The following is a 14,773-nucleotide window of genomic DNA, read 5'->3' on the forward strand; positions in this document are numbered from 1 at the left end:
CACACATTACAAGACCAACTATACATTATAACTTTTGCCAAGGTACTATTATTATTATTTATTTATTTATTTTTGCCATGCATTCATCACAAACAAACTCCTAATATTGGTAAAATAGAAAATAATCAGCACATATTTCTAAGACTTTCACCATTATGAAGGTGTGCATTATTGAGTTTTTCATGCAGTAATTCTTTTAAATACTGAATCTCTGTGGTATAACAGTAATACATACAGGAGTCTAATCAACTTGTCTCCTTTCTTCAAAAAAGAAAGGTCTGTTATTGACCATCTTTTTCCCTGCCTATTATAGACGAAAGTCTATGGAGTTTGGAAACAAATCATATATTAACACCTGTGAAATGATGTTCCTAAACTAATGACACCAGGAATCCAGGAATCTATTTTTTATTTTTTTCCAAAACAATACTGGAGGCTTTTTATTATAAGAATAGGAGAGAAGGTAATGCTCAAGTAAGATCTGAAAATATTTCTGAACTCTGAAGAGATTTCAAAATGTGAATATTTCTCCTGTTCTCTTCTTTTTTTCAGCTTCACTCAATATGAGTGAATATGCCTTGAGATATGAGTTCTCACAGAAGAATGGGATGGCCTAACAGTGTTCAGAAAGGTGGAAATCAAAACTGTTTTCTACTTCATCTCAGATAATGAAAACAGTGCACTCTATCATTTATGAAATCACAAAACATGTGGAGTGGAACTCTAAAATTGCTTTTTCTCCTTTCAGGTCAGTAGTCAAGAAATTCTATTTATTGTAATGCCAACAGGGTGAGAAGATATTGGATGGATGATCCCTTCTATAGTAATGTCATGAAACATGGGTCTTCTAGCAGGGAGTTTAAATTTTGGAAAATGATTTACGTGCCAAGTTTCATAGCCTAAGAGAGAATTTAATTTTCAGTAAAAACCTGTGAAAACCTGTTCTCTTGATTTAATACAAAAAATTATAATTGAGAGTCAGATCCTTTATATCACCATTTTACATGTAACCCTGCTAATTCCTTCAGATGGACATCATACCTTGAAAGTCACTATTTGCTGGAGCCTGTCTTTCATCTGGTGACATCTCTGGTTTACTACTGACTCCAGTAAAGTCAGTCTTCCCAGGAGACAATCCAAAGTGTCTTCTATAACATCCTTATTATCACGATTCTCTGGAAATGTCTGAGTAAATAAATTCTTGTTCTTATCCATTTCTTCTGTTATCTCTTTGATTTCTTTTGCAAGAGACTGATTTTGTAGAAAACAAAACAAAGTGACAATTAGACATTCTAGAAAGCAGGCAAACATATTGTCATAACTATTGCCCATTCTGTAATGATTTAGTGACTTTTTTACATTGTTAAGAAACAGACATTAGACAAAGTTATGCAACTATAATTTCTGACAGTCAAAAAAATAAAAATAAAAACCAAATACTCTGAGGAACATGTCCTATAACAAGGATTAACCTGCCCAAATGATCCCTCCCTCTGAATAAGGGGTTCAGGAAGCAGAAATACATGTAGCTGCCGCCTTATGTCAACCGCAGCATGAAAAAGCTTTTCTTCCTTTCTCAATGTTCTTTCACATTGATGAGTTTGTACTGTTTCTAAAACCCAGAGCTTTCCTCTCCCTTGTTTGCTTCATTTCAGTTTCAACAGGGTGGTGTTTGCTAATACTAAGCAAAGAAGTTAAACAGAAGAAAGAGTCTGTGTTTAATTCTCTTCTGACTAGGCGAAATTTCGGTCAGATTCTGTTTTCTAAAGCATTGTCTACATGCTCAGTAAAGTTATTTCTGCAAGTAGCAGTGTAGTGCAGTTACATAGAGGACTATGACAGTGACATGTTACTTAAAGACAATTCTAAAATTTTCTTTCTAAACCACTATATAAAATGTAGCCTTACTTTCAATTTAAAGACAGTCCTATTCATGGATTCCTTACCTCTTGTTTGGAGAGGTATATTTCTGTTTCTTCCTCTGGTAGCAGAGATGTAGTAACAAATACCCGTTCTTCCACACCATCTAGCCATAAGGAGGTAGCTGCAACTCCATCATACAGCTTCTGTTCTAGATGTAGTCTCTCCTTCTCTGCCTGTCCAGCCTGGGCCAAAGGAACCAAAAAAGTCCAGAGCAGAAGTACAAGATACTCTCTCTAACATCTAATATTAGGGAAAGGACAGGATTTCTTGGTGGGAACTAGAAGAGTTTGCATTGTAAATGTGTCTCTGATGAAAATCAGAGTAAAGATGATTTAAATGTTACCTCAGATGACACATCTTCAAAAGCCTGATTCAATTCAACCAGTACTGGTGACACGGATGATTTATCCTCATCCTGTCCTTCTGCTTTATACAAAGGCAGTCCAGAAATCAGTCTGTTTGGTCTGTGATAAAGCTGCTGAGAGATAAATAGTAATTACAGTGCTTCTACAATATATGGCACAAAATTCAGCTATGCAAGTTCTACTACACCAAGTAATGTTTATGGCCCTTCCACAACTATTCTGTCATGAATGTTCTTGTATAGAAGATTGCTCAACAGGAGGTTCACTTCAAGTGTAAAATAAATAACTGCACTTAAAAGAACCCACCATATAGCTATGTATACTGTTGAATGAATACAAGATATTTAGAACTTTGAAAGCTGTATTTAATACAGTGTGATATAAAGAATAGTGGGTCTGGGTCTACTGATAATAAAATAGAAGATGTACAGTAATATAGGTCTTGGACTATTCCTAGTTCAGTTGATGAATCTGTTCCTTGCAGTAAAAATTCCATGATTGAAATCATTTGCTTCTTTGTCACATACTCACAATTTAACTGATAAGCTCTAGGCAGGGGCTGGGGGACCAAAGTCCCTCACACTGTAAGCAAAGAGCAGGTTCAAGACCACCTGATGAAACTGAACAAGTAAAAGTCTATGGGGTCCAATGACATGCACCCCTGCGTCCTGAGGGAACAGGCTGATTGAGTTGTCAAGCCTCTCTCCATCATATTTGAAAAGTCATGGCAGTCAGGCGAAGTCCCTGATCACTGGAAAAAGGGAAACAACACTCCCATTTTTAAAAAGGGTAGAAAGGAGGACCCGGGGAACCACAGACTGGTGAGTCTCATCTCTGTGCATGATCATGGAACAGATCCTCCTGGAAGCAACGTCAAGGCACATGTAAGACAAGGAAGTGACAAGCCTGACCAATCTGGTGGCCTTCTATGATAGAGTGACTGCATTAGTCAACAAGGGAAGACTGACTGATGTTTTCTACCTGGACTTCTGTAAAGCCTTTAACGTGGTCCTACACAGCATCCTTATCTCTAAATTGGAGAGATATGGATCTGAATGGTGGGCTATTTGGTGGATAAGGAATTAGCTGGATGGCTACAGCTAGAGAGTTGTGGTCAATTGCTTCATGTCCAGGTGGAAGACAGTGATGAGTCGTGTCTCTCAGGAATCTGCCTTGGGACTAGTGTTGTTTAATATCTTTATCAATGACATAGTGCAGTGAAGTGTATCCTCAACAAGTTTGCAGGTGACACCAAGCTGAGTGGTGCAGTTGATATGATACAACAGAAGGAAGGAATGCCCTCCCAAAGGGACCTGGACAAGCTTGAGAAGTGGGCCCATGTGAACCTAATGAGGTTCAACAAGGCAAAACGCAAGGTCCTGCATCTGGGCCAGCGCACTCCCAGATATGAGTACAGACTAAGTGAAGAAGTCATTGAGAGTTGGCCAGAAGGCCAACTGTATGCTGGGCTGCATCAACAGAGGAGTGGCCAGCAAATGGAGGGAAGTTACTGTCCCCCTCTCTTCTGCCCTCTTGAAGCCCCAGTTGGAGTACTGCATGCAACCACCAGCACAAGAAAGATGTGGAAGTGTTAGAGTGGGTCCCAGAGGAGGGCAATGAAGTTGATCCCAGGGCTGGGGCACCTCTCCTATGAAGAAAGACAGAGATTTGGGGATGTTCAGCCTAGAGAAGAGAAGGCTCTGGGGGAAGGCTCTGGGGAGACCCCACTGCAACCTTAAAGGGGGGTTATAAAAAAGATGGAGAGCAACTTTTTACTCAGGCAGGTAATGATAGGACAAAGGGGAATGGTTTTAAACTAAAAGAGGTTAGATTTAGATTAGACATTAGGAATAAATTCTTCACTCAGAGGGTGGTGAGGCACTGAAACAGGTTTCCCAAAGAGTTGTGGATGGCTTATCCCTGGAAGTGTTAAAGGTCAGGTTGGATGGGGCCCTGGGAAACCTGATCTGGTGGGTGACATGGCAGGGGTGTTGGAACTAAATGATCTTTAAGGTCCTTTCCAACCCAAGTCCATTCTATGATACTATAATTCTATGATTCTCTAAGCTGTCACCAGAGGTCAATTTCAGAGAGAAAATTTGTTACAGAATCATCCTGAATTACATGAGTAGATCAAAATTTTGTCTAATCCTTCTTTTCTTTCTAGCTTATTCACCTGAATAGTAGTGCAATTTGAATTACTTCAAACAGGAGCAATGCTAGTGCCAGCATTTATATATTTTTTTAAAATGTCAGAAAAAGAAAATTCTCCATATTCTTTGCATTAATAACATCAGCATAATTCATTTGCTATGCACATACTGTATTTTGTGTTGTGATAACTCCTTTGACAGAGAAAACACATAGAGAAATTACAAATAGCTACCAGCTGTTCTTGTTCTAAAGCTTTCTGGAGAAGCCTCTGCTTGTTGTTGAACTCATGGTTCAGGCTTTCCCATTTCAGCTTCAGCTGCTCTTCAGATGATGGTTTCTCGCCTTCCAAGCCCAATTCTTTAGAGAGTGTATCAGGCTTCTCACTGTAATGGGAAAATACATAAAGTTTAAACAAAAACAAAAATTATAATACCATAATGTGTTTATTTCCTTTTTCAATCAGGAAATTATATGTTAAAGTTAAGCGCTACTTTTTAAAGCTTTTCCTTGTTATTTATTTATTTATTCCTGGTAGTAAGACAAGGCTTGTTTGTAACAGTAATTGATCTTGTCCGATGAGATAAAATGTACTTTCTAACATGCTGTTAGAATTGTGAGTACCCTGAATAAGCCAGAACTACCAAAACAGACTAAAACTATATCACACAGGAATGCAACATTTAAACAAGCTTTACTTCAAAGCATGAAATAACAAAAAAAATTTATCTGGTTCTTTCCTCCCCTCCTCTCTTGACATGCCAGACATACTTGGATATTTCAATACAGTACAAGCGTATAAATTTACATATGAAACAGTTTTTGTATGTAAAATGGTAATATGGTAAACAGTTAATTAAACCATTCATTTTCTGATTTTTTTTTTTCTTATGGTATAACCCGTCATGGAGGGAAACCTCAGACAGAAGTAGATACAAGTTAAGTACTTTCTAACATTATAAGAAGAAAACACATTGAATTAACACAAATGCTGAGGAAAACAGTGCATTCTCTATGCATAAATCTTGGTTCTCCTGTCCCATGAATCACCTTCATGTTCTAGACTTTGGTGCTGAAATATAGAGGAAGTATTTCAACTGAAGGGTTGACAGCTCCTTGATTCTAAAACTGACAATGTCCATTCTGATTTCCTCTTCCCCAGACCTGGCCCTTGCTGGTCCCTGAAGGTCTGCATTGGCAGTAGGAAGCTATTTTCTTCCACCTTCTCTAAAGCAGAACTCTCTCCCAGACAGAGCTAAGGGTTTTAAAGAAGATTACTTCCCCCAAATGGGTAAGTGTACATGGAAATTTAGACCAGAGATGAAATTCAAAACACACAGGGCTACAAAAAGAGAAACATTCACTAACTGTGGGAAAAATGAAATTAAGCAATGAGTATCTCATCTGGGAGGATCTGATTACAACAGTAGACTATAATGTTTTAAACAGATTTCAGCTATGATTCACACACAAATGCTGGACCAGAAAGCCATAGTAATGATCCACTGTTTGTCTAATGAATCCTACTAGTTTGCAATTTTAGAATGATGCATGGTAATATGAATAAAATTAATTTCTGAATCTATAAGCACAAAACAATTTGTTACTATATAAAATATATATATATATGTTAAACTCTAACTACAAACCAGAACTGCAGTACCCTAGGTGCTGTATAAAAACAACAAAACAAAAATTTAGAGGAGCATATGTGGAGCAAGGATGTAAACACAGAGATGACAAGGCATATGGTCAAAGAATTTAACTTCACTGAAGAACACATCTAAGCATACCTTATACTTAATCTTTCTGGAGCACCTTGCTGTGTTAGGATTTCTTCTCCACGGCATGCCACTGACCGCAGCAGATTCTTCTGCTCTTCTAGCTCATGTTCCAGCTCCTGCCACAGCAATTTACAACAAAAAACCAACAATAATAACAATAACAACAGAAAGACAAACCTGAAACAATGTTTTTGCTCTGGATAGATATACCTATATTAAGCAAAGACAGCTAAACTATTTCTGATATGGCTTACTTGAGCACCAAAACCAGTGCAAAATCTCCACCCAGGGAGACAGAAAAATCGGGTACATAAACTGAAGTGGAATGTTGAACTAATTGACTAATGCAGTATAGTTCCTGGAATTTAACCCAGTGAGGATGTCTGAGTATCATGCAAAACAATATACCTTGAAATATGTGTATCTTTTGCTTCTGTAAAGATACTATTGATTACTATTTTGAGCATCATTTCCTTACAGCAACTCAGATGGTTCATCCAGTTTCATTTTACTGATGCACAACAGAAGTACAGAGTGACTAAGTGAGTTGACCATAGTCTCCCAGGAAGTCTAGTCTTCCTTGCTTTTACAGACAAAAACAGTGAACTCAGATGCACAATTATAGGAACAGTGGGCAACAAAAAGTATAAAAATGAAGATTTCAGAGGAAAAACTAACTAGAATGGCTCAGCTATAGTGTTAAACATAATCTAAAAATGGGAGTAAAAAAATGTAAAACACCAACTTTCTGTTGCTGTATAGTGCTCTGTTGTTGCTGTGAGCGAGTAGTTCTTGCTTGTGCCAGCCATTCTTGGACGCTGGGACTTTGTGAAGAAACCAAGTCCAGATTGTTCTCCTCCTTTTCTTGTAGCGATCCCTGCTTTAAGAGAAAAAAATAAAAATTTTACAAAATTTCTTATATTGCTAGGGAGCTGGCAAGTCCCTACATTACATGTACTTCCATCTTCTACTTTTCAAGTTGCTGGCTCACATAAATTCTGAAGTGAGCTATGATTTCAGATTTCTGACTTTTGCTGGTTTTCGGTTACTAGCAAGAAAGCATCTCTAAAAATAAACACACAGCTCCACACTCAATTATCAGAATCTGAGACCAGAGATCAAGAGACCATGGACTGACATACTCCTAAAGACAGTTTTGCCTCTCCTAGAAAACAGAATTGTTCTGTAATGGTAGATGAAGCTCTATCTGGGAATGCAGGGGGAATCAATGGATTGTTTCTGTCAAGTTTTTGTCTAATTAAAGTTTTTTTTTTTTTTTTTGTCTACTTAAAAAAGAGAGAGAGTTGTTCCTCATTCTGGTCAATTTCTTATTTTTTTATAAATAAGTACTCTATCTGTGTTTCCTAGGAAAACAAGCTTCTACAAAAACTGTTGTAGTTGGAGTGTAAACAACAGCATATACAGGATATCAGATTAGGGAAAGAAAATATTACCCGAGAGAAACAAAGAGGATCCATTTTTTTAAAAGAGAAAAAAGGCAATCTTTTTCGTAAATTCTAAAAAATAGAAATCCCTATATTTCCTATATGCTCTAGGGAAAATAGCAGTTCAGCTTGTAGATTCCTTTAGAGAATGATCTCTAGTTTTTCATTACATTTGTGCAGATTGCTTGATTTCACTTAGATTTGGAGTGAAGAAGTTCCCTTATTTTGGGAAGAAGGTTTAGAAGCTAAAATACTGCAGTTACATTATGACAAATGGTAGTCCTGCAGTTCCTACAGTAGTAAGGGGTTTAAAAGTGTTTATGGCTTTTGTGGATGCAATAAGGTTTTGCAAATATGCTGTTGTACATACTTTTTTAGACAAAAACTATTTGTGAACCGACTTTTATCATTCTCCAATCACAAAATACATACAATTGTGTTTTCATTTGAATTCTGCCTGAGAGAACTATAATAGTTTTCCTTTAAACAGACAGGGAAATGAATGTTCGATGCTGTCTTTCCCGGGGAGTATCCACTGCAGCACAGAAATAATTGGAAAATCCCAGATGAAAATGGTGATAGAATGGATCTGTCAAAGGAGCTCTACATTGCACAAAGTTGTATCAGTAACATTATTTTTGTAGAACCGAAGACTAAAGTTGTTATTGTCTGTCGTGTCCACACTCTGTCCCCCCCCCCGCACCCCCCCCGTCCCCCCCCCATCCCCCCCCTTCCCCCCCCCCTGCCTTGGAATAGAAAGGAAAGCGCTATCTTTAATACAAAATCAGTTTTACATTTTTGTTTTATAAGGACTCTAATTTTTTTTGCACCTAAATTACAGATGTTAGAAGATACAAGGCAATGTTCTGTATATTTTTCAAAGTGCTTGAAATATGCTATATTTGAAATCAATGTAATCTGGAATACTCAAGATCCCAGCATGTTTCTGATTATTTTCAGTGTTTTATTTTATTAATAATGGACTTGGTCTCCTTATGACTTTTTTCCAGATCATTAATGACAGATGCAGTTAGAAAGAAAGCTAAAATTGCCCAAAGAAATTACAGAATCTCACACTGGCTGTAAAAAAGCCTTTTGCCACAGGAATAGCAGACATGCTGAAATACTGCTTGAAAGAAAATATAGCTCCGTATTTACAATGCTCTTTGTCTTGCAGTGCAACTTGGGTGCATTTCGTGGGTGCAGGTTTGTCCGTGTCTCTGGGCAATTACAAGTTTATAATACACCTGGAGAGAAGCGTGTTTCTCACATGCATGAGCTACAGTGCTGTTAGCATGTAATGTTTTTCAGTGTTAATGGCAGGGGTTAGAGTTAGTTTGGCCATCTGATGTTCTGAGCCTCAGTCTATAAGAAATTCTTTTTGCCTGATTGTTTGGAATAAAGGCATTTTAACATGAGGGGCATGAACTCATAAAGATAGAATTTACAATATATATTCTAGCTGACCGAGAAATTATTTTAACATTTAGTTAAATATCCTCTTCTGATATGGACTTCTCTTTTGAAAAGGTAGCTGTTTCACTACCTAAACTTATTTTCTTCCATAATCCACAGGTGAAGTCCAAAAACTACTTGCAATTTATAAAGTCTTTCCTGCATGTAGTATCCTAAATTAGTCTTATTATACAACTTGAAAATATTTTATTATTTTAGATATTAGAAAAAACATCCAAAAATTCTGCTTTAAAAGTTTAAGTAAATTAAATCACACCATCATATTTTAAAATGCTGCAGACATATTTAAAATGCAGCAGCAAAGGCTAATATAATTGTACTTAGTATATCAGAATTTTGACTATATAATAATAATAATTATTATTATTATCAGAATATATCAGATTAATATATCAGAATCATATGCCCACATGCTATTGGTAACACTTTTCATTTGCCCAATATACGTAAGAAGGATATTAAAGAAAGATTGGGGCAAACAGCTTCTTTTTCTCCTTCAAAACAGACATTGGTCTTGGGCCAAAATATGAAACATTTTGCATATTGCCTCAATCTTAGATGCAATAGCAATAAATACCTAGGGTTCCCCCTTCCTGTCCCCCACCCCTCCCACCTTTTATTTTTGTTTGTTTGTTTTTGGTGAAGTTATATTATACTTTATAGTTATCCAATTGCTCTGGGCTAAAAATAGTTCTTAGCACATTAAGTGACTTTTCAAGCTAACCTCTCAGTAGAGTTTAATCTGCATTACAAGCTAGAAATCGTTGAAGCTTATCATGTTTAATTTGCACAACAAAGTCCAGGGAAGAAGTAAAAGAAAAGGAAGGGGAAAGCGATATGTCACAGCAGAGGAAGCAAATTCAAAACTAGTCAGTCACATTACATGGCTGGGTTTCTTGTGTGTATTCAGTTCTCTACATGCTAATTTAACCTAAAGAGTGACTAAAATAAGTGTTATATAAAATTAACTAGTTATAGTAAGCAGACCAGTGCTGCTAGGAATAGAAACCTAGGACACGACTAATGTTACATGTGTCTATGTCTATATAATATTTTGTTTAGTGTAATGATGCTGCTATTAGCCATATTTAAAAATATTTAATTACTTTGATGTTATACGTTATGTTGTGCACACTATGCATGGAAGCACGTGTTTAGGATTGTTCTTCTGCTGCAGGGAGGAATCCTGCCCCAGAGCACATGTAATCTACAGGGACCATGAACAGGAACATAGTATATTCAGACAAAGTTAATTATCTATCTACTTTATTATTGTCCTTTCACGCAGATAGTGAGGTTCAGTGCAGATAGTTTCACCGTGAAGTGGTGCTTGAAATGATAAACTGAAGCTTGCTCAGCAGTTCTTTATTTTTGAGTGTAAATCCATTTACTAATTAAAGATGAATAGCTCAATCTAAAACAGTAGAATATTTTTACTCCTTTGCCCAGCTGCATAACACTGCCATGAAATCTCCCAAACTCCTGCCCACTGTGAAGCCAATTACAGAGAGCCACTTACCTGAATGTTGATCTGTTTGTCATGTAGCACTTTCTGCAGCTCCAGAAGACTGCCCTTCAGTGTCCTGAGCTTCACAGCCAGCTGCTCTGCCTCGTCCTTGGTGTGAGCCTTCCCTTCCATAAGCAAGTTCTCGTTGTGCACAGACAGCTCTGATAAGGCCACCACCTTTTGCTCTATTTCAACCAGCATGTTCTGCAGCAGCAAAAACAAAGAAGCAAATTCATACATTTTCCAGCATCTGTCACGTTTTCTGGCAAGGAGACCTGTAGCATACCTCACCCGTTGCCAAGCTAACAGTGAGCCAGTTTTTCATTGCTTTGCTTTCCAGTCCCTTTCAAAGTCTTTATGAATATGCTCACAGGCATTTGCATGTGTAATTTCTGTTTACAACCTTTTTTTCAAAATAGGAATTTGAAGAATTATTTGAAACAAAGGATTTGTTGTAGAGGAGATGTTATTTATTTTCGCATTAATTGTAAATGTGGCTAAGATGCTAGACTGACATCCATAATGACAAGAAATAGAGCACACACAGATGGAGATACTTCTTTCCTCTTCTTCCATGTACGTTTAGTAGAATCCGTTCTACCTGTGTGTTGCTCTGACTAAATTGATAAGCTTCTCTTCTTGCTATTTGCTCTTTCTGATTGGTTCATGCTGGACTTAAGGATTTCTGTATAATCCTCTTTAGTCTAAAGAAAGACTTAAAGTGACAAATCTGGCATGTTTATTCTCAAGAGCTACTTTCCTGACGTTCCATTAACGTGGTGCATATTTTGATTTTCCTAATTTAAAGCTCATAGTATTCTTGCTGAAAATCTTAGCCTAATATCAGTTTTTATTTCCATAGCCACTGTCAAGTACAAGCTTACAAATATTGCCCTTTGAAGGAATGTGTGCAGGATGAGATGGGCAGAGTCTCGAAAATGTGGAAAAAATATGGGACTTATTAAAAAACTTACTGCATTAAGTTTTTAAGAACTAGCTAAAGAACAGCAGTATTAACTCATCCACAGAGTTAATTGTTCTTTTTAGTTTTGAGTTTCCTGGAGATTATATTTTTAAAAAATATTGCTTTGTTCAAGTTCACAGGGTTTATATGCAACAATATGGCTGTCAAGGATGAAACAGTGAAAAAACATCTGAGACTGAGTGGACTGAAAATTCCAATAGTGAAGCAACATCAGAAGGTGGAAATATATCTAAATGTTGTTATATATCCATTTTCATTCATCAGACTTGTATGAAACTTGACTCCCATCTATCCCAAATTAGTTGAGTTCCTTGTTACATAGTACGAAAAGGAGTCCTAAGTACTACATTTGCCTTTTTTTTTGTCTTATCATTTTAACCATAATGATCACACAGTTCTAAACTGTCCTTTAAAAATGGAGAAAAAGCATTAACTTGTAAACTTGGATGTGTTTTTAATAAAAGTCTTTTTAATAAAAGTATATGCAATTACTCCTATTGTAGAAAAGAATGTTTTTCCTCAGATGTTTTGGTATTCTGTGTTGATTAATATTAAAATCATAAAATTAATAACCGCTGATGACTAAACCTTAAATTTGGAACCTAGCTAGGAATTACTCCTAAAGAAAACACAGCACTGTCCCAGTCACCACTGCTAGTGGGATAGTGTTCTTCAGCTGGAAAAGGAGAAGTAGGAAAGTACACTGCAGGTGTTTTCATATATATCAAGCGAGCTGTTCCACAACAGCTTGTGTGAGGTAAAAACAGTAAGTACAGGCAAATACATGGCTTTTAAAGCAAAACAAACAACCCCTCAAAGTTGTAGAGCTTCAAACATTCTTGCAATCAGGTTTTGTTGGTTTTCTGCTGTTATATTTATATGTGCTTCTTAAATCACTGTGCAGTCTTTAATAAGAAATGGAAAAAAGGCTTTAATTTCACAAATCATTGATGGAGCTAACCAAACATTCCTAAGGATCTCAGAAAATTTTTCCCGTTAATATGCTGGCTCATTCCACTCAGTAACGGTCTTAATATTAATGCTCCGTATTTACCTCTTTATTTGGATAAAGTTATGCCCTCCCTCTTCAACTAAATACTACCAGACTGATAATTTTACCTGGCAGTCCACCAGCTGAGCTTCCATATCCATAGGTTCCTCAGCAGTAACCAGAGCAGTGTCCAGCGTAGCACGGGTATTGAGTAGCCAGTGGTCAAGCTCATCAGCTTCACAGCGGTACCTTTGAAGAGCCTGCTCTTGCCGCTGTTCTTCCAGCTGCTCACTCAGTTTTTCCTAGAGGTATAAATTACAATGATATTTTACTTTTTAAAAGCCGTACACCATAGTAGTTACTTATTTTTTTTGTCCCTTCTCTCTGTTTCTCACTGCTTCTATACAGTATTCTTTAAGCCATGATAAGCATTTTCTTTCATAAGTTTGAAAACTTTACAATATATTATTGCTTTCAATTAATGAACATTTTTTCTTGGTGACTGAATTCTGTTTCAGTTAAGTTACTATTTTTACTTACTTAAGTAGATGTCCACTATTAGAACCTCCTAAAGGTGAGGCCTTTTCTGCCTCCTTTTGCTGCTCTCCTTTGGGTCCCACCATCACCCTCCCCCACCCTGATTCAGTTTGCTTAACTATCACAAAACGGTTTACTTAGGGAGAAAGATGCATGGGTAACACAGAGGTGGGAGTGGACCACAGGGAAAGGAGAGCAGCCTTGCCTTCTTTGGCAGCAGCAGGCTGTTAGATAGTCTTAGCATCTCTCATGAGAAACATGAGAGTGTACTTCAAGGTCCCAGCAAGGTACTGATGGGCCTCTGGTGTAACCACCGTGGGTAGACAGAAGACTGAATAGCTGTCTACCTTGTTCAGCCTCTCAGAGGATCCCTGACTGATTCATGCTTTATCTTATTAGTTAGCATCTTCTCCTAAGTGCCATCAAGAAGATCCTGTAGGGAGCTCAAACTACAAACAGCAAGATCCTTATTCTATTTTGAGCTCCATAATTTTAGGTAAAGGCCATTTTTCTTCTGAGAGGGAAAAATTTAGTGCCTTTTTTTTTTTTTTTTTTTTTTTTACAGAGCAAATCCTCACACAGTCTCCTAGAACCAATTTATGTTTGAAATTATAAAAGCAGCAGTTGATGTGCTTACGAGTTCACTGTTGGCGTTCTCAGAATTACAGCAGTAAATCAGCCCTGCAGCATTCAAAGTAGCCAGATTGTAGTTAGCTTTAACATGAATGCATTTTCTCATACATACCTGCTGCGTTATACACATAAATATTCCTATATGTAATTGATTTTTTTTTTTTTAAATCACCTTCATGTTAAAGGATTTTTGGTAAAGTTGGTAGACAAAGAAATAAAAGAGTCCAACTTCCATTATAAAAGTGTGCATGCAAATCACTCAGAAGATGAGCAGAGGCAACAAGGCAACAGTTTGGAAGAGGAATTATTTCTCGGTTTGAACTTTCCCCCTTCTCTTGTTTCCCAGTTTGGACAGATGACTCCTCAAAAGTTTCAGTTTTACTGTAGATAACTGCTTTTAATACTTGCAAACTACTTTTAATAAATGCACTCCATAACTTCTTCTGTGGAGGACAAGGAATACCAAGAAAATAAGGCACCTATTGAGAAAATGTCAACGAGGATATTAAATAAAAAATAAACATATGCACAATGTGTTTCCAGATTCTGTCTAGTTTATTTATGAGGAGGGGCTGGCTAGGGAAGAACAATAATATTTTAGGGAAAGGAATTGTGAGAAATGAGCAGAAATGAAAATGACTTATTTCAATTAGAAGTATTCACTAGTGATTAAGAACTTCAGTCAAAGTACAGCTGTGCCAAAAATGGCTCTCAAAATCTGGAATGCAATCCAAAAGACTAATTTCTAGAGTTTATTCGGTACCTCTAATAGCTGTCGTTTTCCTGATGCCTTCATTCGAATTGTGGCCATTCGCTCTGCCAAGACTGTGAGAGTGGACTGCAATGCCAGCTGATCAGCAGCTTCTGCATCCCGTGATTCTGAAACCAGCTCCTGTGCTAATGATGTCTGAAGCTCAGTGATTTCTTCTTGTAACATTAGAATCTCATCCATCAAAGCCTATTTAGAAATGAGAGC

The 14,773-nt window shown here is 37.0% G+C and overlaps 1 protein-coding gene across 17 annotated transcripts in view; it reads right to left on the bottom strand.

The window, feature by feature from the left end:
* Nucleotides 1-14,773, bottom strand: part of SYNE1 (spectrin repeat containing nuclear envelope protein 1) — a 311,711-nt gene that overhangs the window by 89,189 nt on the left and 207,749 nt on the right. For 13 of the 17 annotated variants that reach the window (XM_013178233.3, XM_048076956.2, XM_048076961.2 and 10 more), the window contains 9 exons: nt 14,561-14,755; nt 12,756-12,929; nt 10,664-10,855; nt 6,969-7,103; nt 6,233-6,339; nt 4,675-4,825; nt 2,267-2,401; nt 1,947-2,105; nt 1,042-1,251 (listed from right to left, as the gene is read on the bottom strand). In XM_013178233.3, the coding sequence (XP_013033687.3) occupies nt 1,042-1,251; nt 1,947-2,105; nt 2,267-2,401; nt 4,675-4,825; nt 6,233-6,339; nt 6,969-7,103; nt 10,664-10,855; nt 12,756-12,929; nt 14,561-14,755 (1,458 nt within the window). The remainder of the gene's footprint in view (nt 1-1,041; nt 1,252-1,946; nt 2,106-2,266; nt 2,402-4,674; nt 4,826-6,232; nt 6,340-6,968; nt 7,104-10,663; nt 10,856-12,755; nt 12,930-14,560; nt 14,756-14,773) is intronic. The other 4 variants (XM_013178232.3, XM_013178234.3, XM_048076959.2 and 1 more) reach the window with 2 other exon arrangements.

Source organism: Anser cygnoides, chromosome 3 (assembly GCF_040182565.1).
Source record: "Anser cygnoides isolate HZ-2024a breed goose chromosome 3, Taihu_goose_T2T_genome, whole genome shotgun sequence".
Lineage (NCBI taxonomy): Eukaryota > Metazoa > Chordata > Aves > Anseriformes > Anatidae > Anser > Anser cygnoides.